At 46.6% G+C, this 26,082-nt stretch overlaps 2 protein-coding genes across 4 annotated transcripts in view; one reads left to right on the top strand and one right to left on the bottom strand.

Annotated features, from left to right (window-relative positions):
• The window catches only part of LOC137562152 (uncharacterized), a 42,082-nt gene extending 25,622 nt beyond the window's left edge, over positions 1-16,460 (top strand). The window contains exons 6-9 of the mRNA XM_068273484.1: positions 4,475-4,661; positions 6,088-6,191; positions 7,489-7,657; positions 15,065-16,460. Of these exons, the coding sequence (XP_068129585.1) occupies positions 4,475-4,661; positions 6,088-6,191; positions 7,489-7,657; positions 15,065-16,079 (1,475 nt within the window). The 3' untranslated portion in view covers positions 16,080-16,460. The remainder of the gene's footprint in view (positions 1-4,474; positions 4,662-6,087; positions 6,192-7,488; positions 7,658-15,064) is intronic.
• Positions 16,461-21,655: 5,195 nt separating this feature from the next.
• Positions 21,656-26,082, bottom strand: part of CLPP (caseinolytic mitochondrial matrix peptidase proteolytic subunit) — a 44,400-nt gene continuing 39,973 nt past the window's right edge. For all 3 annotated transcript variants that reach the window (XM_068274197.1, XM_068274198.1, XM_068274199.1), the window contains exon 7: positions 21,656-23,158. In XM_068274197.1, coding sequence (XP_068130298.1) covers positions 22,983-23,158 — 176 coding nt within the window. In that variant the 3' untranslated portion in view covers positions 21,656-22,982. The remainder of the gene's footprint in view (positions 23,159-26,082) is intronic.

Below are 26,082 nucleotides of genomic sequence, written 5' to 3'. Positions count from 1 at the left end.
GGTACACCACTGTAAAGCAGTGTTGCACCGTGTTAGCTATCAGTTAAAGTGAGACGTTTTTGAATCAGAGTACATTTTATGAGAAGTAAAGGAGTAAGCATTTGGCTAATAAGCCTTCATCAGACTCGTTTCTGTATGCAGCACTTTGCTGGTGATTAGCAAAAGCGCTGAAACTCTGAAGAAAATCCTGCCAGTGTGAATGGGGCTTTACAACCAGTGATGAGCAACGGATGAAATACGAATGTTTCATTCGACTTTAATCCGGATTATTAATGCAGCTGAGCGGGTGGGGGAGGGGGGGTGGGTAAACTTGCCCAGGAGCTGTCGTCTTTCATCCGTCCCACTGCACTAGAGATGGGAAGTTCGGATCTTTTCAATGATCCGGATGATCGAATCGGATCATTGAAAAGATCCGGATCTTGATCCGAATCTCGGATCATTTTACTACCGAAGCATTCGGGGAGGGGGTGAGATGACTAGCAGGACAGGTCTTTTCCTGCTGTGGGACAGGAGAAGGGGAGGGGGGTGGACACACAGAGAGAAGGGGAGAAGATGGACAGAGGGCAGGGAGTGGACAGAGAAGGGAGGAGGGAGGAGCAGAGAGCAGAAATGTTTGTGCACACAATACCCACATGCTGCAATCATATGCTTTACATATATTTCACCTATATGCTCATCTGTGTACTTTCCATGCAAACGTCACACAGTGAAGGAAAGCATTCCCAGAAGATAAGTGCAGCTGTTTAGTGCCGAGTGCAGGAGGATTATATTGCCCTGCAATCACAGTGCCTGCAAAGTTACTGAGCTGTGCTGAGCCAAAAGCTTCCAATGTGATCACTGTGCACAACTACGGAACAGCCAGCCTATAATGAGAAGCACATTTCAGCCAGTATGTGTGCTCTACACATATCTGGCAGTGGCACCCATGTCCCCCTCTCTCTCATCTACCTGTCCCTGCAAGGCTAGGCTCCCATCCAACAGAGCGATCCATCTCAGCTCTGCTTCCAGGACCCCGCTGCCCGCTGAGAGGGGCGTGTCGCTTCTGGCCCTGCCCCTTTTGCGATCCGAATCACTCATTTTGATGATTCGGATGATCGACTCATAAAATAGATTCGGATCAAAGATCCGAATCGTTCATGATCCGGACAACACTACACTGCACCTCCCGCGCTGCATTCCAAGCGGGTGGGGAGGGGGGTGGGTAAACTTGCCCAGGAGCTGTCGTCTTTCATCCGTCCCACTGCACCTCCCGCGCTGCGTTCCAAGCGGGTGGGGGATGGGGGGTGAGTAAACTTGCCCAGGAGCTGTCTTCTTTCATCCGTCCCACTGCACCTCCCGCGCTGCGTTCCAAGCAGCGATCACTTGACTACAAACACTTCCTCCTTCAACCTGGAAGGAGGAAGTGCTTGTAGTCATGTGACCACGGCTTGGAACGCAGCGCAGGAAACGCCGTGGGACGGATGAAAGAAGGCTGCTAGGTAAGTTTAAACCCCCCCCCCCCCCTCCCCACCACCCACTCGGCTGCATTATCTGGATGAAATTCGAATGAAACTCATTCGTATTTCATCCGTTGCTCGTCACTGTTTACTACTGTTTGTATCCTTGCTGTGGAGAATTCTCCTCAATCTTGTACTGAGTGTCGCCAAAAATTCTCTATGGAAGCAGGAAGTTGGGGCGCCCGCTAGCGGCGGAAAGTTTGGGCGCTACAATAGGCGGTATTGAGGGAAAATTTGGGGCCCTGATGGCGGGCACTATCCAGTACCCGATGTTTGTTTGGCACACAAATTACCTCTCAATACCGACAATTTTTTTTACAATCCTTCTTTAGGCCCCATTCACACCTAAAAGCGCAAAAGTTTTGCGGGAGTGATTTTTCTGCAATTAACGCAAAAAAAACCACTGGACACTGCGGCGATTTATTTATTTTTTTTCGGTTAGCGCTTCTATAGCATTGAAACGCGATCGCTGGGAAATTGCCTGAAAATGGTGCAGGCTACACGTTTGCGTTTGGTGATTTGCGTTAATGAATAACGCAAATCGCCCAAGTTAGAACGGGCCCATAGGGTATCATTGCACTAGCGCTTGAGCGTTTTGCCGAAATCGCCGGCAAATCGCTCTAGTGTGAAAGGGCCCTTACACTTTTTTTTTAATAGTGAAATACTGGTGACTTTACAGATATTCTACTATCGGCTTTCCTGGGCATCCAAATTTCCAAGACCTGACATGTTCTGACTCCTTGCTGCAGAATAACACTTGTGTATCTGTTACTTTACAAAGCTCCACCCAATACAGAACACAACTGAAAGGTGGCCATAGATCAGGCAACTTGGCGGCCGATCGACCATCCAATTCGATTATAATCGAATTGGATAAAAATCGGTGCTGCCAAGTGCATACCCGACCGACGGTGCAAATTTTGAGATGAAAATTGGTCGCATTATCGATTGCGCATGCTGCAAGATGTAGTGCCGACTTGTTGAATCGGGTGCGCGGCAGGAACAGCATGCAATTTCCCAATGATCGAACGTGACCCCCGACGCTGTTTCCCCTAATGTCAATGTCGTGTTGAAACCTGGTAATTTCCTGCGCATTGCTAAGCAACCCAATTCTGTGCAATTTTTTAACCCCCTTCCGAACTGCTGCACCCCCGCTTGAATGACGGAGCGGAGCTCCAACATCGGTCCAACAGCGGCGATTGCGCTATTAGACGGCAAAACTCCTGTCGATTTACAATGTACAGCGCTGCGATCTACCACAAAAATGTAATTCATTAAAAAAACAAAACTGCCTACAGCAGGGATCAGAGCCCACCAACAGAAAGCTCTGCTGGTGTGTAGAAAAAAAGGGGGGGGGGGGGGGGGGGTTTCATTTGTGTTCTAATTTGTATGGCTCTGCAGTGACCTATTAAAGGTGCAGAGCCCTGAATTGCAAAAAAATAGCCTGGTCACTAGAGGGGTGTAAGCCTTCGGTCCTCAAGTGGTTAAATGTATGCCATTTTTGGTAAAACTCAAACCTATCCTTTTAATTGCATAGTAAAAGAAATGCATTTTTTTGTGTTGAGGTGTGGCAATGCCTGTTCAGGGTGACATCAATGGGCTGCTTCTGAGTTCGCAATGGAAGGGGGGGGGGGGGGTTGATGACGTCCCTCTCTGGGACGGATGCTGCCACAAACGAAAACTGGGCCTAAAGGTGCTTTCACAGTAACATGCTGCATTGTAATGGCCACTGTTTAGCGCACTGTAACATGGTGCGATTCAAAGTTTATGAAGCGCTCGTACCCAGTCAGTTGTGATGGGATGGAAGATTCCGTTGTTATAAGGCATAACATGGGCACGTTGCTAGCATCACACTTTGCCGCACACAATGCTAGTCGATGAAGGTTCACATTGGTTAGCTGGTGCTTGGCGTACATTATAATGCACATGCATGCCACTGTAAATCTTATATTTGGTGGTTGAGTTCTATGTACATTACACCGCTACACTCCTTTGTGAAACTAGCCTAAAGCTCCACCATTGGCACAAATGTTGTGTTTTTTTTGTTTTGTTTGTTTTTTTTCTAGGCCTAGCTGCAGAGGGTGTTACACTTGTAGTACCTGGTCGGGAGGCCACTGGCAGGGCTGGTGCTACCGTAGGGGCAACCTGGGAAATTGCCCCAAGGTCTCTAGCTTGCTGCTACCCCCCTTCCCCCAGGTCTCCACCTAGGCAAGGTTTTCTGCAATGTAGCGGCTCACCTGTCCTGGTGCAGCTCTTGGCTCTATGCGTTCCATCTTCATCCCCGCTAGCTGCATTTTCTGTGACCCGGTAGCATATTGCGTAATAACATGCACAGGGTCACGGAGGTGAAGCAACCCTGCAAGGGTGAAGTCTGGAACACACACACAGCCATGGACTAACACTGGAGTGCGAAAGCTGGGATAGGTGAGTCGCTACATGGCCAAAAACTGTTCAGGGGCCCGAGACAATAAAGTTGGGAAAATACTGGGATGGGGGGGTGAGTGGGACAGTAGGTGGCTCGGGGCCGGAGGGGGAGGGGGGTGAAGTGTAGGGAATTCAGCATCAAAAAAGAGGCCCCTAATGCTGCTTTAATGGTGGAGGAGAGGGTGGGAGGGTTGGATCTGTAAGAGGGGTGGGGCCGTTTGTGGAACCTCAGGTGACATTTTTGCCCAGGAGCCCCACTGTAAATAGAACTGACCCTGGCCTCTTCCTGTACCACAGACTGTTAGTGCTACAGGCTACAATCTTCTCAGATTCAGGGGCACCTCCCACAATAACCGTATCAACAGCTGGATGATGCAATGCAGATGTCAGTAGCGTCCCCTCTTGTAGAGCATGAAATGCATTGTACTCGGTGTTGCTTATGTGATTTTAAATATAAAGACTAGGTTTATAGCTGCATGAGTCTCATTTCAAATGGAAGATGGAAGAGATAACATTTGAGCATCATGTAGTATTGGATCTGCACCTGGAAACAGGCTTTAACGATGATTATGAATTCTCAGCTGCAGACCACTCGCCAAGCGCTGCCAGCAACACCAAAAAGTTCACCTTCAGCATGTCTCACGGCAGGAAGCCACACATAGGCCAGACGCCTGCTGGCCCCACAACCCCGAGCACCGCTGAGCTGTACCGGGTCCTGAGGCTGGCTCCTCCTCCAAGCAGGTAATCAGTGACAGCCTAGCACCTCCCTGAATCACTATTCCTCCTCTGCTAAACTTTCGCTCACATCTCTAGGACTTTTCTTCAGCTTCCCTACTTCTCCGTTACTCTCCACACCTACGTAGAGAAACCTACTGGTGGGATAATGGTGCTACTCCTGTCTTCGCATATGTTCTTTGGAGGGGTCCTTATTATTTTGTACTGGAATTGCTAGTCCTATTTGTTTGTATATTTCAGAAGAATGTCCTCAATCTAAAAATCAATGTAGAAAGATCAATTTCCATTCACTTCGCTCTATCAGTGCAGTAAAACGATCGAAAATGAGATCAGACATGTCGGAAATTAATCTATTGAACCATCTATCTGCCTTAAAAAACGCATGGTGTATTTCCAGCATAAAATCCATACAAGGCTATGAAAGGCTTATTCTGTTGGAAGATAGTTGGGCATGTGTACAGCTGGCAAACAAGCCGATCAACTCATAACGGGTTGTTTGCCGGATCCAACCAGTGGATCAACCTGATCAACTATCATGCAGGTTGGAACGTGTTTACAAGTCTTTTGAACAACTTTGCTGCTTTTTGAATGCAGACATGTTGTGCAGTTTGTCATTTAGCTTTCATGCATAGTAGTTAAAGGACAACTGAAGGGAGTGATGTGAAGGCTGCCATATCTATTTCCTTATAAGCTATACCAGTTACCTGGCAGCCCTGCTGATCCTCTGCCTATTTCAGCCATAGCCCCTGAACAAGCATGAAGCAGATCAGGTGTTTCTGACATTGTCAGATCTGACAAGATTGGCCGCATGCTTGTTTCTGGTGTCATTCAGACACTACTGCAGCCAAATAAAACAGCAGGGCTTCCAGGCAACTGGTATTGTTTTAAAAGGAAATAAATATGGCAGCCTCCATATTCCTCTCACTTCAGTTGTTCTTTAAGGGAGTTGGTGGTTTAGTTGCTTGATGTGTGTACATACTTGTCATATAAGCAACGTGTTGGTCATGTTGTACATTGGGGGGGGGGGGGGGGGGTGTATGAGCCTTTAGGACCTAGACCGGGCATGGGCAAACTCAGACTCCTGCAATGCATTGTGGGACTTGTAGTTCCGTAACAGCTGGAGGGCCGAGTTTGCCCATGCCTGAGCTAGACTCTGGAGGGCATGACTACAATCCCAGAGTGAATAGAAACAGACAGACGGAGGGTGGAGTTTGTGACAGCCTATAATGGCCAAGCTGCTTTTTGGACAAGTGCTCTAAATGATGACCTGCAAGTACCTTCTGGTTTAATAAGGCAATGCTGCACTTTGCAGTGATTTCAGTTTCCTTTTGATACACTACACAACGTCCTGTATAGTAACCTCTATGTGACCTATGTGATGTGTTTTGATTGCAGCGGTATGTGCATTATAACCTGTCTCTGTGCTTCTTAGATCTGAGATGTCCCATAATTGTCATGGCGGCAGCCAGCAGGATACGGCTTCAGACGAGGACAGTAGCAGCGGATGGAGTGACAGCCTGTCGCCTAGGAGTGCGTGTAAGAAAATTACCAATTGGTGCAGCACCAATGCTAGACTATAGAAAACCATTAAAGCGGTATTGTCACCATGTCCAAGAAAGTTCACTGCAGAAAAGCAGCACAGGCTTGCTTATCTCTGGCTAATTGGCAAATGTAATCGTTGACAGTCAAACACTCTGCCTGTGTCTTCATTATGCTCCCTCCTCCCCTTCCTCTGCTGAATAGACACATTGCCTTGGCAATAGCTGAGCCCCTTCATCAGAAAAGGAGGGGGGCAGAGTGTGTCCTGGCCAGCAATGATCACATTTGCCGATTACCCAGAGATAAACAAGGCTGTACTGCTCTCTGCAGTGAAGGTAAACCTTTTTACACACAGGGGATGCTTTCAAATACTTAACCACCCTGGCGTTCTGATTAAATCGCCAGGGTGGCTGCGGGAGGGTTTTTTTTAAATAAAAAAAAAAACATTTCATGCAGCCAACTGAAAGTTGGCTGCATGAAAGCCCACTAGAGGGCGCTCCGGAGGCGATCTTCCGATCGCCTCCGGCGGCAAGAGATAACACGGAAGGCCGCAATGAGCGGCCCTTCGTGTTTCGCTTCCCTCGTCGCCATGGCGACGAGCGGAGTGACGTCATGGACGTCAGCCGACGTCAGCCGCCTCCGATCCAGCCCTTAGCGCTGGCCGGAACTATTTGTTCCGGCTGGGCTTGGGCGGCTGGGGGGACCCTCTTTCGCCGCTGCACGCGGGCGAATCGCCGCGCTGCAGCGGCGATCAGGCAGCACACGCGGCTGGCAAAGTGCCGGCTGCGTGTGCTGCTTTTTATTTGGTTGAAATCGGCCCAGCAGGGCCTGAGCGGCAGCCTCTGGCGGTGTTGGACGAGCTGAGCTCGCCCAGACCGCTCAGCAGGTTAAAGGGGTTTTGTCGCTCATCCCGATATGTCCGTTTACTATTACACACCAACTCAACCTCAACAGCGCGTATTGCAGCATGTCAGACATGCTCGTCCCAAAATTGGTTGCATAGTTTATCGGGCATGCACTTGGCTGAACTTTTTTTTTTTTTTTTTTTTAATCAAATTGGATGGTCTATTGACTGCCAAGTTGATAATTAGCCACCTTTTAAAAGTAGTTACTGAAATGTAAGTTTTGGAAGTATAATCCCACTTTAAGCTTGTATCATAAAGTTCAGCTCTATGGGATCCAGAGCCTTACCTCTGCTTGGGAAAGTATCTAACGTGTAGTTCCACACTTCAGGTTCCCTTTAAGGCAATGTGAATGCTGGGAAAAATGCTTATTTTCTTTTTTTCCTTTGAAGCCCCAGAGCTGCAACCCCTTCCTCAGTATGTTGCACCCTCCAAGCTGAGCATGACTCCATATCTGTGCCCCAGAGCCACGCCAGGGAATGTTCCATGGAGCCACGTGGATCCACACACCCCCACCTCTGCTGAGATCTACAGAGCACTTCATCTAACTCCTGCTGAAAGGTAAACGAGACATGGAAACCCCTCATGTAATAGCCCATAGTAAGAACCATTTATTGCCGTGCATTATCCTGCTGGAAATAGCCATCAGAGGATGGGTACGTGGTGGTCATGAAGGGATGGACATGGTCAGAAACAATGCTCAGGTAGCCCGTGGCATTGAAACAATACCCAATTGGCACTAAGGGGCCTAAAGTGTGCCAAGATAATATCCCCCCCCACACCATACCACCACCTGCCTGCACAGTGGTAACAAGGCATGACTGATCTGTGTTCTCATTCTGTTTACGCCAAATTCTGACTCTATGGAGACTGATCAGGCCAGGCAACATTTTTCCAGTCTTCAACTGTCCAATTTTGGTGAGCTTGTACGAATTGTAGCCTCTTTTTTTACCTATTTGTAGAGGAGATGAGTGGTACCCGGTGGGGTCTTCTGCTGTTATGCGTGTTGTGGCTTCACAAATGCTTTGCTGCATGCCTCGGTTGTAACGAGTGGTTATTTCAGTCAACGTTGCTCTTCTATCAGCTTGAATCAGTTGGCCAATTCTCCTCTGACCTCTAGCATCAAGGCATTTTTTACCACAGGACTGCAGCATACCAGATGTTTTTCCCTTTTCACACCATTCTTTGTAAACCCTAGAAATGGTTGTGCGTGAAAATCTCAGTAACTGAGCAGATTGTAAAATACTCAGACCGCCCCCTCTGGCACCAACCACCAGGCCACGCTCAAAATTGCTTAAATCGCCTTTCTTTCCCATTCTGACATTCAGTTTGGAGTTTAGGAGATTGTCTTGACCAGGACCACACCCCTAAATGCATTGAAGCAACTGCCATGTCATTGATTGATTAGATAATTGTATTAATGAGAAATTGAACAGGTGTTCCTAATCTTTTAGGTGAGTGTATATTATGCTGGGTACACACGATGCGATTTCCCGGTCGATTAGCAGGATCGATAGATTCCGACATGTTCGATTGGGTTTTCATCGATACAGCTTTTTGCATACTTGAGTAAATCGATGGCTGTATTGATCAAACATGTTGGAAATAATTGATCAGTCGATCGAGTGGGAAATCACATCGTTTGTACCCAGCATTAGGTGCAATGCTTGGATTGAAATATTGTCTAATAAATGCATTACATTCATCTTATATGGGGAAATCTTTGACACACCACGGAGTTCCTGTTTTTACTTGGGAGAGATATTCCTGTGAACAGTACACTGTTTATTCTTATGGGACACCTGTGATTGTCATATCCTCTTTCAAGTGCACTGTTGGGATAGAGCCACTGTACTGATAAGTGCATTGCACCCCCTTATTTGAATAGTGTACTATATGGACTGGTACTTTCCATATGCAAATTCTCAAACCCAATTTTTGGTGACCACTGTTTTGTTTTCAAACATTTTGATAACCTATATTTAAAAAAAAAAAAAAAAAAAAAAAAAAAAAAAATTGCCCATGAGGAGATGGGACTAGTCCAAAGTCTGTCAGTTCTGACCGCTTTCTACTACCTACTGTAAGTGACAGCAACATAGGAGTAAAGTAGTTTACGGCTCATTTTACTCTGGAAGAAATGCACTTCTTATTTGTATGTTTACATGTACTTTACATTTTACAATTTTGTCGCAATAATGGTCCTAGAACAGTGACAGACGGGAGCATTTGGGTGTTTTGACTCGGCTATGCTGAATTCGAACTCCAGCACTTAGGCCCCATTCACACTTGAGCGTTTTGCTAACTATTTCGGCAAAACGCTCAAAACGCTAGCGCTTTTGAAAGCGCTAATGTAACAAAACCCTATGGGCCCGTTCTTACTTGGGCGATTGGCGCTAATTGCCGCAAATCGGCGTTTCAGTGCTATGGAAGCGCTAAACGCGATCGCGGATAAATCGCTGCACTGTCCAGTGATTTTCCCCCCCCCCCCGTGAAATCATGAAAAATCATTCCCGCAAAAATCAGAGGCGTTTTGCACTTCTAAGTGTGAATGGGGCCTTACAGCGAGTCTAATGCTTCCCCAGCAGCATTAAAGCAAACGCAATGTTTATGAAGTAGAATTTCTCTGTAACCACTTCCCAACCACAGGTTTTTCTTCGCAACCCCCCCCCCCCCTTTTAAAAAAACACAAATTAGGCTTTTTTGGGGTTGTACTTTCTGCTAAGAATTTTTTTTTTTTTTATGCATTTTATAAGGGAATTATAAAAATAGAAAAAACACTATTTCTCAGTTTTTAGCCATTATAGTTTTAAAATAGAATGTGCTACGATATATAAAACCCACACATTTTATTTGCCCAATTGTCCAGGCTATTAAAACATTTAAATTGTCCCTAGTACAATGTATGGTGATATATTATTTGGAAATAAAAATAAGTGTATTTTTAACTATTTATTTATTTATTTTTGTTCTCTCCATACTATATCAATTACAAGCTTTTATTTACAGAAATAACTTTAATATGTATGTCATGAGGGTATATTACTAAGTCTCTAACTGTATGCATTTTCTTAATTTTTTTTTTTTTCCTTGGTAATTATGGAGTAAGGGTGAAAGGGGTTAAAAACGTGAGGTGTTTTTTTTTTTTTTACATTTTGGCCACAAGATAGCGCTACGCTTAATATTTACTGTGTAGGATCTACAGTACTCAAAAAATTAAGTGCAACTGCTTTACATTAACTTTGTGAATGAATGCCGACGACGGCTTTCATTCACCACAGGTACTGTGGTCGGGATTAGGAACAAGCTTTTCCCACTCACCGCTTATGGAATAGCGGGATTGAAACAGAAATGAATGGCAGCGGTGAGGTAAATGGGAGTATGCATATCTACCCCCTGGTTGAGAGAAATTTCCAGGGGCATAAATATGCATACCAGCAGTGGGGAAGGGGTTTAATTCTGAGGCAAGAACACGTTAGGCGATTCTTGAAACAGAATCCTGTGGTTGAGTTGAATGTCTGGCTGAAGTCTCTCCTTCTGAATGGTTTCAGGGTCAGGAACACTACCCTCACTGTGGAGACCTTTCTGTTTAAGCCTGGTACACACTTTCAGTTTTGATTGGCCCATTAAGAGCTCAGGTGTGGAACTCCAGGCCTGGAGGGCCAGATCCATGCCAGTGTTTAGGATGGACTGAGAGGCCCAGTGCACACCAAAACCGCTAGCAGATCGCCAAAACTTTAGCGGTTTTTGGAGCTGATTTCAGAGCGATTCTAGGCATGTTTAGAGACGTTTTCTAAACATGCCTAGCGTTTTGGGAGCGTTTTGTGTAGCAAATTACAAATATTGTTACAGTGAAGCTGTTACTGAACAGCTTCTGTAACAAACGCCTGGAAAACCTGATCTAGCGTTTTCCAGAGCGGTTTGTGTTTTTCCTATACTTTACATTGAGGCAGAAATGCTTCTGCGAACCGCAAACATGCAGCAGGACCCACGTTTGCAGTTTGCTAAAAACCTCAAACCGCTGGTGTGCACCATCCTATTGAAACGCATTAGCCAAGCGTTTTCACAGGCGGATGCGGGTGGCGGATCGCTGCTAAAACCGCTCAGTGTGCACTGGGCCAAAGAGCGGATTGTGTTCTATCTCATGGATCACACCTTTCCTGATTCAGACCCATCAATTTGAGCTGTCAGAAATGTGTGAGGACCTCAGTCCTCAAAGGACTGATTTGACATACCTGGTTTAGTGTGAATGCGTGCTGCGCTGAAAATTGGGGGTACATCGGGGTTACGTTGTGGGGCGCGCTTACTGCGCACCACCAAAAAATCGGTGTGGGTGTGGTCACAGGTGGAGACAAATTTACATGAACTTAGCAATGTGGGACATTAGATTAGGACAGTGGTAGCGAACCTTTTGGAGGCAGAGTACGATAGATAAGTGACTTTTGGGTTGCAGTTTGGGCCAACAGCAATTTAAACGAAATACAAACGTTTTAACTCCTACATGATTATGGAAAATCCAAGTTGAAAATAAACTGAAGATAGTTTCATCCTACTCCTGAAAAATGTATTTAATTTTTTTTAGAACCTCCCAGTTTTATTTTTCTGTTTTTTTTTTTTATTTTTTTTTATTTTTTTAGAAAGCTTAAAAAGTAGGTTTAATGCTATTATCTCATGAGGATTCAGCTTTTTCCATAAACTCGCAGTTGGCAATCATGAGGCCCCCAACAAGACAAATTCAGCAGTCATGAGGCACATAAATAGACAGCATTTCACATAAATAGGCAGAATGCCCCCTTAATATGGTAGACACCTCTCACCTGGCTTCTGAATTCTCCTCTACTGGCTGCTGTGCCTGGCAATACTGTTTGTGACTGGATTGGGGATGATGTGTGGTCTGAAAGGCCTGGCAGTGATGCTGTGGTCGGGCTGGCGGTGATGCTGTGGCCGGGTTGGCCGACGGTGATGCCGAATTCCGTCGGAAGTCTCTCTCTCCCTCCCTCCCTCCCTCCCTCCTCATTCATCCATCCATCCATCCATCCATCCTCTTATCATCCAGTAGGGAATTGCAGATTTTCAAAACAGCTTATATACCATAGCTGGGATTTGAACCCAGGATGCAGTGTAGTAGGCAGCTGTCTTAACCTCTAGACCGTGAACCACACTACATGGTAAAGCTGTCCTAGCATAAACCATACTACCATTATGATCAATTCAATAGAAAAATTAGCATGATTAATGATTTGTACTTTTTGAAAAGCATGTATACCATAGCATATCTATTGAATTGATCATAATGGTAGTATGGTACGTGCTAGGCCAGCTTTAGCATGTAGAGGTGGGACAAGGTCCTTCAGCACCCAAGGCTGAGACAGCAAAGTGCACCCCCCCATTCCTCCCACCCCAGCCATCACACACTGATTGCTATTACACTAAGAGGTGCCCCAGGGCCCCCCACCCCCCCCCCCCAACACCTTAATCGCTACTTATCTGGCTTGCAGTTGCTGCCATGTATCACCTTTTCTTATTTCTTTCTGCTTCAAACACAATTGGGAATGACAGCTGAATGAATTGTGCACCCCCTCCTACACTGCGCCCTGAGGCTGGAGCCTCTCCAGCCTCTGCCTCGGCCTGGCCCTGAGTGTGGTTGATGGTCTAGAGGGCAAGACAGATACCTACTACACACTGTCCTGGGTTCAAATCCCAGCTATGGTATATAAGCATGCTTTTCAAAAAGTACCAATCCTTAATCATGCTACTTTTTCTATTGCATTGATCATAATGGTAGTATGGTTTATGCTAGGATAGCTTTACCATGTAGTGTGGTTCATGGTCTAGAGGGTAAGACAGCTACCTACTACACACTGCATCCTGGGTTCAAATCCCAGCTATGGTATATAAGCATGCATCCCTAGTGGTGATGCTGTGGCCTTTTTGACAGTGATTCTGGGCTAGTTGGCTGGTGGTGATGCTGGGATGGCTGGCCTGGATAGTTTAGGTAGTGACAGGAGTCTCCCAGTTCAGGTATGACAAGAGCCCCCCCCCCCCCCAGTGTAAGCAGTGACAGCCCCCCCCCATGTATGTAGTGAAAGGAGCCCCTAGTTTAGGTAGTGACCTGGGCCGGCCTTAGGTTTCACAGCGCCCTGATTTTTGTGCATCCACCCCCCCCCCCCTTTCCATCCTCTTCGCGCACACACAGGCCCATATGCAATACAGTTTTTCCTGAGTTACCTCATAGAACAGTGGTTTCCAACCTTTTTGAAGTTGTGACACATCACGCCAAATGCTCAGATCTCCGTGACACATCACATATTTATAATAGAAAAACACTATTGATAACCACAAAATGGATGGATTGTGTGCATTATCCTGAATATACTTAAAAATGAAGGCTAGAACCTTTCAGGAATATTTATAAAAACAATCAGTGGGACAGTTAACCCCCCCCCCCCCATTAGGAATGTTAGCACAGCACCGACCATTTTCACCACGTGTTATAGCCGCTGTGCACCCCCCAAAAAAAAAATAAAAAAAAAAAATAACCCAGACTCAGTATAGGTGGGTAGCCAGGTATAACAAACCAACCAACCAAACAAACACAGAACACTTATATCGCGCTTTTCTCCTGGCGGACTCAAAGCGCCAGAGCTGCAGCCACTAGGACGCGCTCTATAGGCAGTAGCAGTGTTAGGGAGACTTGCCCAAGGTCTCCTACTGAATAGGTGCTGGCTTACTGAACAGGCAGAGCCGAGGTTCGAACCCTGGTCACCTGTCAGAGGCAGAGCCCTTAACCATTACTCCTTTCAGCCACACAGGTGGCCCCAGTATAGGATCTCATGTGTAGGTGTCCTCAATATAGGTAGCCAAGCACAGGTGCCCCTAGTATAGGAAGTCAGTTGTAGGTCTCTGCCATAGGTAGCCAGGGGTTGGTGCCCTCAGTATAGGTAGCCAGGAGTAGGTGCCCTCCCTCAGTATAGGTAGCCAGCTATAGGTGCCCCCAGTACAGGAAATCGGGTATAGGTGCCCTCAGTTTAATTAGCCAGCTAGAAGTGCCCCCTTGGAAGCCGGTGACCTAAGCAACCGCTTCTGTCGCTCAGGTCAAAAGCTGGCTATAATAGTGACAGGTGCCCTCAGTTCAGGTAGTGACAGGTGCCCCCCAGTATAGATAGCCAGATCTGTAGGTGTCCCCAGTGGCAGCGGTAAGAGAAAAGGGAGTGTGTGCACAGCGGTGGGGAAGGGGGGATGTTACCCCCTTCCCTCACCTTGGGGCTCCCTCCTTTAGAATTCAGTGGTGCTGCAGGCAGCAGCGGGACACTTACTCTATTCTCCCGACGCGAGTGCGCTCTGTATCTGTGCGCCGCTGCTCTGGTCTAGTCCAGACCAGCGCAGAGAGAGATTCACTCGTGCCAGAAGAATAGTGTCCTGCCGCTGCTGCCCGCACCACTGAATTATTGAGGGGGGAGCGAGGAAGGGGGGGGGAGACGTCGACACCACCCCCCGGTCCCCACCACTGTGCACACGCTCCCTTTTCCCTCTGCTGCCACCCCTGGGTGGACAGGCCACTTCTGGGTTCGGGTGGCTGGGGGGCAGCAGCTGGCCAGGGGAGTGCGCATGCCCCCATTTTGCCCTATGTAGGGACACCCATGGTGAGGGCCAACAAATTTTGAGTACTGTGAACAGATTGAGCAGGTAAGTTCTCATTCTACATGGGAGTGGTAAAATTGGGTAATCAAAATTGGATTTATGTACCAGGCTTTAGACTTGAACAAGGAGATATTTTCATGTACTTTTCTGAAGATACTACAGATTTAATTTATGAAAAGGGTCAACTTCTACATAACGCTTCTTCAAAATGGGCGCTCTGCATTTATTATTGAATTTTTTTTGTTTTGTTTTTTTTGGTGTGCTTTCTTTACTAGGCTTGCATGCATACTAATATGTGTGTAATAATGAATATAAAATGTTTTCTCATAGTGTACCATTGGGGCAGAGGCGGCGAGGGGATGCTCTCTGGAGGTCTGTACTGAACCACTCTCACCGCAGAGCCAGCCTCTCCAAGACAGTAGACCCCCAGTATTGTGTTGGGATTGAAAAATGTGATGAGGCACCATCGGGCTGCCCTTATGAAATGACTAGAGATGGTTACGAGATGGACTCTTCACATTCTGATGATATGGGACATGCCATGGACCAGACAGAAACTCCAGCCAACCAGACACACTCCATAACCAGAGAAGACTCGGAAATGTTTGATAATGACTCTTTGTATAGAGTCACACCTCTTCCTGAATTGTCACATTTTCATGAACCCAGTAGCAGGGCGGATCCCACCGGTTTTAAGCATGTCACTTTCACCCGCCAAGGTGTTTATGATGACTTGGGTGAAAAGCCACCTAACTCTGTAACCCATCCTAATAAAACCCCTAATAAGACCCCTAATAAGTCCAAGGAGACAGTTCCCCCTCAAGGCCAGTGCAGAAGTCAGTCACGAGATACTCTTCATCCTAGGGAGGCCTCTAGAAGTAGGTCTACTGAAAATCTTCAGTCTAATACCGAGCATGGAGGCAGACTGAGGGAGAGAAGTCTGTCTAGAGATCGGTGCCAAACACGGTCAAGAGATGATGCTCACCGTCGGCACAGTCTTTGCCATTTGGCAAGGCCCAACCTTCAGTATGAAGAATGCCAAAATTATGCCGCACACAACTATGCCACAAACAGGAGGAGATCACTGGAATCCCTCCAACAAAAACATGGCCATCTTAAAGATGCTGTACATCTGAGAAAGGCCTGTAGCAGTCGTTCAGTACGCCACAAGCCAGCTCATCTCTGCAGAGACTCCATATACACCTCTGGCCCAGGACGGTCTCCATTGCACTTCCACCAGTCTTGCCCCTCTTCCTGTAATGCTGATCCATGGACCTTTGAGCACATTGCTGCCTCCAGTTTATGTGCTGATCTGTTAACCCAGTTCCTTGACTGTTCCTTCTAAGCAACCCGGTTCCTCGACTGTTGCTTCTTAACATCCCTGTCCATTCTTAAGAAGAGTATGTCTTAAAGGTTTTAACTTTAACTTGCTACAATTTCCCTTTTTTTCGATATAAAGGCTTGTCATAGTTTTTGTAGGTATGTTGTGTTTGTGGTCCTCACTTGTTTGACACATCCCTTATCCTGAAGTGCACTAACCAGCTGTAATATGTTATGTGGTGCCTCTGCTGGAGGAGGACCACTCGTGGATATTGGCCTGCTGAGAACAGGTTGAAATAATTTTTTTGTATTTGGTAATAGAGCACTTTTCACTGTGAATGATTATTTATGGCCACAAAGCATGTGAAAATTTTATTGTATGCAAATAAAGCCACTTGGGCACGAATGTTTTGGTGTTTTTTTACTAGTTGAGGCTACAACAGTGTCCTCTTGGACCTACCCAAAAACAGAAGGGCTAAAAAGGGAACTGTAGTGAAAATAATGTAGTAGTTTTTTTTTTTATATTTATAAATTATTTAGCCAGTATTTTCCCATTGTAAAATCTTTCCTCTCCCTGATTTGCATTCTGAGGTTTATCTCAGGTGGTGACGTCTTGCCAGGTGGAATGCTAGTTTACTGAGAGTTCTATGCATAGAGGGAGGTATTGCTTGCTTGGCAGTTTGGAAAAGCCGTTATTTCCCACAATGCAACAAAGTTCACAGACAGGAAATGGGGTCATGGCCCTGACATCACACTGTGGGAGGGGTTTCCCCTCCATATCAGCCATACAGATATCCCTGATGATTGATATGAGAGAAGGTAAAGATTTCTCGTGGGAGAGAGTATCGGCTACTGATTGGGATGAAGTCCAATCAAGGGTCAAAGTTCCTTTTTTTTTTTTTTTTTTTTTTTAAATGACCACTGTGCCTGTGAAGAATCTTGGCGCAGGAAAAGACATCCAATATGCAGTAAGGGTAAAAGGCTGTAGGATTTACACAATTATTTTTTTTTGGGGGGGGGGGGGGGGGTGTGAAGACCCCTGGGGGGCATAGTCTACTTCCTCTACCTTCATGATCTTCAAAAATTACTTACAGCAGCAAGAACAAAGAGTTAACATGGTCTAAAGCCCGGTACATGTGAGATCTGGGCATCTCTATCGCCTAAGGGTTCGTGTATAGCTCCCTGATGGGCGACAGAGCAGTGAAGCTGTATAAATGCATCATCAGCCGTCTGGCTAGCAACACGTCTGTTATGTGGAGGGACAACCAGCAGCGTAAATTCCCGTATAAACAATGGGATTGTGTGGGGCTCGGGCATCGGATCTCATAAGATCTGGCATGCTGGATTCTTTAGCGCAGATGTTATGCGGTTGCTGTACAGTACACACGCTGGTCTGACTCCCTACTTTTGGCCATGTCGGTTGTACTTTAAGCTACATACATTTGCTGATCTGAAGAACGTCTGACCATTCTAGAGCTGAGTTCCGTTTTGAGGGAGCTTTTGCACCCTTGTAACGACGTATCGTCTGTGGATCAGGTGATCTGGGCACATAGCCTGTCTCTACCACCACAGATGCCAATGTAAGTTTGAGGCTATGGTGTGCCAAGCTCTTTAGTTGGATGCTGGTGATGGCATAATGGCTAGAGAGTTTGGCTATCACTAGCCGAACTCCAGATATCTGCTCAACAAGAGTTTACCTATTTCAGGTATAAGTGCCCCCAGCATAGGTTAGCCTATCGGGATTTGGCTCAGTCCTGATGCTGGACAGAGAATACTGGAACTGTATGCAGTGAAGGTGGTGCGATCGCTGCTGGAGAGAGCCACGGTAAGTAACTGACATGCTTGGGGGGGGGGGGGGGGGGATTGCTGTAGGCACCTATACTGGGACATCTATAGATGGATAAACTTCTCTGGGGCACCTATAGCTGTACAAGCTATAAAAGGGGGAAAAGCTGCACTTAACTGTAGCATTTATTTTGCCTGGGAGGTTAACATCTCACTTTCCAATGTATTGATTTATTATTTTCTTTTAACTTAAGTTCCTCTTTAACCACCCTGGCGTTCTATTAAGATCGCCAGGGTGGCTGCGGGAGGGTTTTTTTTATTAAAAAAAAACTATTCCATGCAGCCAACTGATGGCTGCATGAAAGGCCACTAGAGGGCGCTCCGGACACGTCATTCTGATCGCCCCCGGCGATCAGAATTAACAACCTCGTCGCCATGGCGACTAGTGGAGTGACGTCATCCGCCTCCGATCCAGCCCTTAGCGCTGGCCGGAACGGTGTGTTCCGGCTACGCTGGGCTCGGGCGGCTGGGGGGACCCTCTTTTGCCGCTGCACGCGGCGGATCGCTGCGCTGCAGCGGCGATCAGGTAGCACACGCAGCTGGCAAAGTGTCGGCTGCCTGTGCTGCTTTTTATTTCATGTAAATTGGCCCAGCGGGGCCTGAGCGGCACCCTCCGGCGGTAATGGACGAGTTGAGCTCGTCCATACCGCTAAGGTGGTTAATGTCTGATTTTGACTAAAAATTGAAAGTATTGATCATATAGGATAGAACATCTAGGTTGATTGTGGTCGGGGTAGAAGAGGCAGAAGATCGATGGCCCACAGCATTGTACTCAGGGCAGCCCGCGGGGGGTGGGGGAACATCTGACACTGTAGTGAGGGGCCCAGGGCTTCAGCACACCGTGTTCCAGCACTGAGAGAAGAGTGAAGTGACATCAGCACTCGAATGTGGGGAGCAGATGAGTGAGCCTGCTACTGTGGACTTTCTATACTGGGGCACCACCTATATCTGGATACAGACCAGCTATACCTGGCTACCTAGACTGGGGCACCACCTACACTTGGCTACTTATACTGGGGTGCCTATAGCTTGCTACCTATACAGGGGCACCTGTACCTAGCTAACCTATACTGGTGCACCACCCATAGCAGGCTACCTATACTGGGGGCATCCACACCAGGCTACATATACTGGGTGCACCTATACCTGGCTAGGGGAGGGGGACGAGTTGAGACAGAAAAGAGGCACAGGGAGAAAAGAGGAGATGGGAACATGAGGTCACACAGAGGGACACAAGAGGCACAAACTGAGGTGAGACAGATGGGCACAAAAGAGGCACAGGAAGAAAAGAGGGGGACAAAAGAAAACAGATTAAGAAAAAGAACAGACTGTAAAGTCCCCATCTCATTTGTTAACCAGGGACTACCTGTATTTTGCTAATATTTGGCTCCACCCACGATGGTCATGCACTCTTTGTGCCGCTTCACGCTGTGCATGCCGCTTCAGTGTCGGAGCCATGCACATTTTTTGCTGCAGCGCACTTCATGGATGGACACTGGGGGATGGGAGTGGCTAGTGGGCAGGCACAGCAACCAGTGGATGGGAGAGGGGGCCCAGGCCTGATGTGAGGGGCCCCAAAATTTCTGATGGTGGCCCTGATTGTACTGCATCAAACAATTCAAATGCTTTTCAATAGATTGCCTACTGGAAACTATTAAAATGGATGTGCAATGTCTAGTAGGAATAGCTAGTTATGCCACTTTGCCTGGCCAGCTTAAAACTACAATGTGACTATTACTTTTGTAATAAATTTACAAAAAATACTTGTATCCCATCAATCTATGGTTATGGTACGTAATTTAAACTGATTCATTTGCACCAAGAATTTCCAAATGTGAAAGTAGTCTTGAATTACTTTGCTGTGCAATCGGGATAAGCCCAGGCTCTAGGAAGGGTTTATACACACCTGATTTTGATATGTATGAATATCTGCAAAAGTTCCCCTGAGCCTTCAAATAACCTCTGCCTGGTTCAGTAAGCCACACAATCATGGGGAAAACCGCTGACTTGACAGTTGTCCAGATTAGAAGTCAGTCATTGATATCCTCCAGAAGGGTAAGCCACAAATACTAAACGCTAAAGAAGCTGCCTGTTCAGTGTTGTATCCAAGCAGCTTAAAGAGAACCTTACCAGAGGGATATATTGTATAGCAGTTGCTTTGCAGTCCTGCTGATCTCTTTGGCTGCAGTAGTGGCTGAATCACTCACCTGAAACAAGCATGCAGCTAATCCAGTCTGACTTCAGTCAGCGCACCTGTTCTGCATGCTTGTTGAGGGGCTGTTGCTATAAAAGTATTAGACACAGGATCAGCAGGAGAGTCAGGCAAATGGTATTTTAAAAGGAAGAATTAATATCCTTAGTTTGCCTAGGGCCTGATAGATGTTCTTTGTTCCGGTCTGTACCTTCTACAAGTTCTCTTACCAAGGACTAGTTTTAGTCTATGACTAAAAGTATTAGAGGCAGAAGATCAGCTGGCTAGCCAGGTAACTGGTATTGTTTAAAAGGGAATAAATATGGCAGCCTCCATATCCCTCTTGCTTCAGTTGTATTGTAAAATTCCTAGTTGGCAGTTGAGATGCATTTCATGTTACATACTTTTTATCAACAAGATTGTAATATGCAAATTAGAGGAGTCGGAGGAATACTAACCTGAGGAGTCGGTGGATTTTTGTACAGACTTTACAGCTCACTCTAATTATATATTAAAGGACTTCCGTGGCCAAATAAAAAAAAAAGTTAAATACCTGCATCATATTTGAAGGAACGGAGGACGGTGTCCGTGCCATTCCCCGCCGCTCAATAGCTCCCCGGGCCGGCTCCCAACCTAGGTTGGGCTCTTCTGCCCCTACAAACATGGCTGCATGAGCTGGCCGTGGCTGCACAGCTCTAGGGGCAACCCCCCCCCCCCCCCGATCCAAGCTACTGTAGCGTGGATCAGGGGGTTGGCCCTAGAGCTGCGCAGCAACACTCGTGGCTATGTTTGTAGAGATAGGAGAGCCTGACCCGGGGGGGGGGGGGGTTATTAAGCAGCTGGGACCTGGCGGAAAGGCGTGGACTGCGTCCTCCGTGCCGTACTACCCACAACGTCTGGTCAAAAGGATCCAATAACTTGACCACCCTCAGTCTAACTAAAAACCTTTGGAGCCAGAGCTTTCTATCATGCTGCCTATACCCTGTGGAATGCCTTGCCAAACTTAATCAAGACAACTCCAACCCTGGACACATTTAAATCAAAACTGAAAAGCCCCCTGTTTAGTCTGGCATTTATGATCACATAACCTCTTTCCCTGTACACATCACTATGTACAGATCTGAGACCAGCTTATATGCTTTGGGTCCTACGGGAGAAAAGAGCTTTACAAATGTTTAGGTGTTGACCAACCCCTCATGACCCGTGTCAAGTTTGAGACCAGATAACTTTATATGACACCTTAAGTGACAGGGCTATGAAGGCTGCCATATTTCTTTCTTTTTAACCCATGCCCATTGCCTGGCTGTCCTGCTGATCCTCTGCCTCTAATATGTTTAGCCATAGTCCCTGAACAAGCATGCAGATAGGAAGTTTTGACTAAAGTCTGACTGGATTTGCTGCATGTACTGATGCCTGAAAAATCAGCAGGACAGCCAGGCAACTGATATTGTTTAAAAGGAAGTAAATATTGGACATCTCACTTCAGGTTCCCTTTAATTGTACGGTACCAGCTTTCTTGTACCTCTTTAGATGTAAACCCCGGCCACAAGGAATCAAGGGAGAACTCGTGAAAATAATTTTATTTGCCATTTTCTTTCCCCAGCAGACAGTGAGGCTACAATTAGACAGGAAACATGAAAACGAGCAATACTGAAATAACGCTCTAACATGAACGGGGTCTACTGTAACTGCTAAAAGAAGAAAATGATTTCACCCAGGACAACCAGTCACAATCCTCACTATATTTCCATAATCTGTTCTTTCCTAACTAACCCCATCCTCCTTCAAAACTAGCTTAGGGCCCATTTCCACTATGAAGTGATGCAAATATGGCTACCGAGCTGCATCACACCACTTCCGCTGTCGTTCACGTCAATTTCTTGGGTGTATGGAGAAGACGGCGGCCGGCTGTGGAAGAATCTGCAGCATGCAGGCCCATTTCCATTGAGCCGCATCGCACCGCGGGTGTCCTAAACCCAATGCACGGCAATAGAACCGTTTCCATTGTGTGCATCGTGATCCAAGAATCTGCAGCATGCTGCAGATTCTCACAGCCGCGTCCTGAAGTGACACGGCCAGGTAGCTGCACATTCGCATCACTAATCAATGGAAGAGTGTTTCTTGATCTCAAGGTCATACCAATTTTTTTTCGCCCCTCATCCACACAAGTTGAAGCTACTCAAGTTTATTCTCTGACCCCATTTCTCCTTACACAACCCCCCTCTTTTTCTATAATATACTAGGGGGAGGTCACAATGCCTGTAACAACCAAGCCTCTTCTACAATCAAGAGGTGCCACCCCTACAATCGGGTGGAGAGGGTAAGCAGTGCAACAACTCCCCCCCCCCCCCCCTTCCCCTACAACATGACGGATACTTTAATCCTCTCCAACATCACACCCGTGTGCAAGGGGGCGGAGCAACAGGCCATGAGCGGTACAGACCCCCTGGATCCCACCCGCTCGACATTCCAATCACTGACACCCCCTCCCTCCCATGACAAAGTTAAGTGCTGCAGGGGATCACATGGCTAATCAAGAAATAAGGACTGTAAATATAAAAAAAAAAAAAAGTAACATATTTCCGTTCAGCTTGCTAGCCTCTATCCATATTGGACACAACAGTTGTGGGTTCAGCTATGATTATCCCATAGATTCCCAGTGCTGTGAGTTAGAAGTGAGGAACCCGTGACGTCCTGGCACTGGGGAACATTGTCCTACATTTTTAGTACATTCTGTCCACCAGCAGGAAGCAGTATAATATTACACAAATAATTGGGAGCTGGAAAATCACATTGCCAGAAATAGGCAAGAGGAAACAGAGAGTCATCTAAGAATTATGTTTTAAATAGTCTCCCCTCCTCCAATATCTTTGGCATTGTCTCCGTCTCCTGTCAAGGTTCAGAAGGCAGCGGGGGTGAGACGGGCGAGGTGCCTGTCTCTTCAGATTTTCGCACCAGTTCCGGCTCATCTTCTCCATCTTGTGGTGGGTGCACAAGAACTTTATCCAGGATCCCGAATTCCTGAGCTTCTGTGGGGCTCATGTATCGATCTCTCTCCATCACTGACTCTGAGGAGGGACGGGAGGTCTGGTTAGCAGAATACACACTGAGGAAAGCAATACTCAGGGTCGGTTGTAGACTGTTTGCCACCTGAGGCAAACTTGTGGGTATGGGGGGGGGGGGGGGGGGCACCGAGCTGGAGGGGGTAGCGAGCAGGAAGGGAGTATTGGGCACAGCGGCAGGAAGGGGTCAGGCCCGCCCCCCCTCTCACTTGGGTCCCCCGATCTGCACTCCCCCTCTAGCTTTTATGTGCAGCAACGTATTAATAAGAGGCAGCGGGCGGGGATGACTCGCCTCTTCCGCGTTCCACTCGTCACTTCCTGCAATGCCGTCCACTTACAATACAGTGGGCAGCATTGCAGGAAGTGAAGAGAGTGGAATGCACACTGGAACGCAGAAGAGGGGAGTCATCCCCGCCCGCTGCCTGGTATTCAGCGCTGCGTAATATTCTGGCACTTTATAAATACAATAAATAATAATTCATACACTGCTGCTGGACTTAAGAAGCTAGAGGGGGAGCGCAGATCGGGGGATCCATCCAGGGCCAGACGGATGCCGCCCCCCAACCCCCAGACATTGCCGTCTGAGGTACCTGCATCACCCAGCCTCATGGGCGAACCGGCCCTGGCAATACTAAAGACATTACAATCCATGAAAAGCATACATTTCTTTAGTTTGTCTCTAACGCCCCATTTCTCAGAAATGCTCCTTATAAATGGCTGTATGCTGGTGTATATAACATCTCACCTTCCAAGTGATGCTTATCCTAGGCTATGATGTCATGCAGCCCTCTCCCTCAGAGCACCCTGGGAGATCAGGTGACATTACTGCTTACTTTAAAGGGAACCTAATCTGAGAAAAATGATTTTTTTTTCTTATAATACCAGTTGCCCGACTCTCCTGCTGATCCAGTGTCTCTAATACTTTTAGCCACAGCCCCTCAACAAGCATGCAGATCAGGTGCTCTGACTAAAGTCAGACTGGATTAGTTACATGCTTGTTTCAGATGTGTATTTCAGCCACTACTGCAGCCAGAGAGACCAGCAGGGCTGCCAGGTAACTGGTATTGTGTAAAAGGAAACTTCCATATCCCTCTCTGTTAAGGTTCCCTTTAAAGCGCATGGAAAAAACCCCAAAAAAACAAATTGCGGTACTTATCCGTTAGCCAGGTGCATCAGGCAGGTGGCGCTGTTGATCTTAATTCCAATCATAATTACTTCACGTCAACCTGTGAATGTAAACGCCGGATGCGCCCGGCTTAAACAGATCAAGCCGCCGGCTTGCTTCGTGTCTCGCTCTCCTCCCCCTCTTGCCCTCTCTCGTATGAGCCTTGGGGAGGGGACATGCGTGTCCCCCCAGAGTCGGGGGGACACGCATGTCCCCTCCCCAGTGTTCTATAGGAGAGAGGGCAAGAGGGGGAGAAGAGCGAGACACGAAGCAAGCCGGCGGCTTGATCTGTTTAAGCCGGGCGCATCCGGCGTTTACATTCACAGGTTGACGTGAAGTAATTATGATTGGAATTAAGATCAACAGCGCCACCTGCCGGATGCGCCCGGCTAACGGATAAGTACCCAAATTGCACGGTGATGCACCTGCCAACAGTAAAAAAATACCATTGATCAGGGCGACTAGTAAGTAATGTATAAATAAATTAATAAAATGGTTTCTTTTCAATAAGTTTTATTCAGTAAAGTGCATCTTTAACTGCTTCCCGACCGCCTAACACCGAATGGCGGTGAGACAGCGGCTCTCTCGTTCCTCCGCGACTCATATATGCGTCATCTTGCAAGGAACGAGATTTGATGGGAGCTCGCACGAGCGTGCGCTCCTGTCTGTTTACGCAACAGGGTACAGTGATCAGCCTTCCAGCCAGTGATCGGCGCTGGCAGGCTGTTTATTTTATTAATGTAATCAAACATATTTATACAGCGCCGGCATCTTACGAAGTGCTGTACAGAGTATATACTTGTCAAAGAAAAGAGCGTCATATTGTTTTCCAGTACAGAAGGAGTTAAAGGGAACCTAAACTAATATAGTTTAAAAGACAGAGTGTGGTTTTAGACCCGCAACTGTGACATTAGGGATTAGACTGTGAGCCACACTGAGGGACAGTTAACGTAAGTGACAATTAATATATACTCTGCATAGCACTGCGTAAGATGTTGGTGCTATATAAGTACTAAATAATAAGTTATAAAAAAAAAAAACAGCTATATAACTGGAAATAAAAATGAGACTTTTCTTTGCTACTAATATTCTATTCCTTATCCGTACTATGCATACAATTCATTAGATACTTTATCTTCGCTTCAGATTTGTTTTAAAGCAGTGTTCCCCAACCCTGTCCTCAAGGCCCACCAACAGTGCATGTTTTGTGGAAATCCACAGAGGTAGATAATCGGCTCTGCTGAGACACTAATTACCCCACCTGTGAATGTTTGTGGTTTCCTGCAAAACGTGTACTATTGGTGGGCCTTGAGGACAGGGTTGGGGAACTCTGCTTTAAAGGACAGCTGAGGTGACATGCGACATGATGAGATAGACATGTATGTACAGTGCCAAGCAAACAAATAATGAGGCGTGGTTCCTTTTTTTCCCCTCTCTCTGCCTGAAAAAGTTAAACATCGGGTATGCAAGTGACAGTTTCTGTCCGGGTCGGGACTAGGTCGGACTATAGCCTAACCCTCACTGATAAGGAATTACAGCCATACAACACTTTCCTGTCAGTAAAAAAACAAAAAAAACAAAACATAAATAGTTACCCAAGGATCTGAACTTTTTAAATATGCATGTCAAGAGAATATGTTATTATATTTAAAATTATAAGCTTATAAATAGTGATGGACGCAAATTGAAAAAATGCACCTTTATTTCTAAATAAAATATCGGCACCATAAATTGTGATAGGTACATCATTTAAATGGTGTAATAA

Source organism: Hyperolius riggenbachi, chromosome 3 (assembly GCF_040937935.1).
Source record: "Hyperolius riggenbachi isolate aHypRig1 chromosome 3, aHypRig1.pri, whole genome shotgun sequence".
Taxonomy (NCBI): domain Eukaryota; kingdom Metazoa; phylum Chordata; class Amphibia; order Anura; family Hyperoliidae; genus Hyperolius; species Hyperolius riggenbachi.
This window is presented reverse-complemented; position numbering and strand designations above follow the sequence as displayed.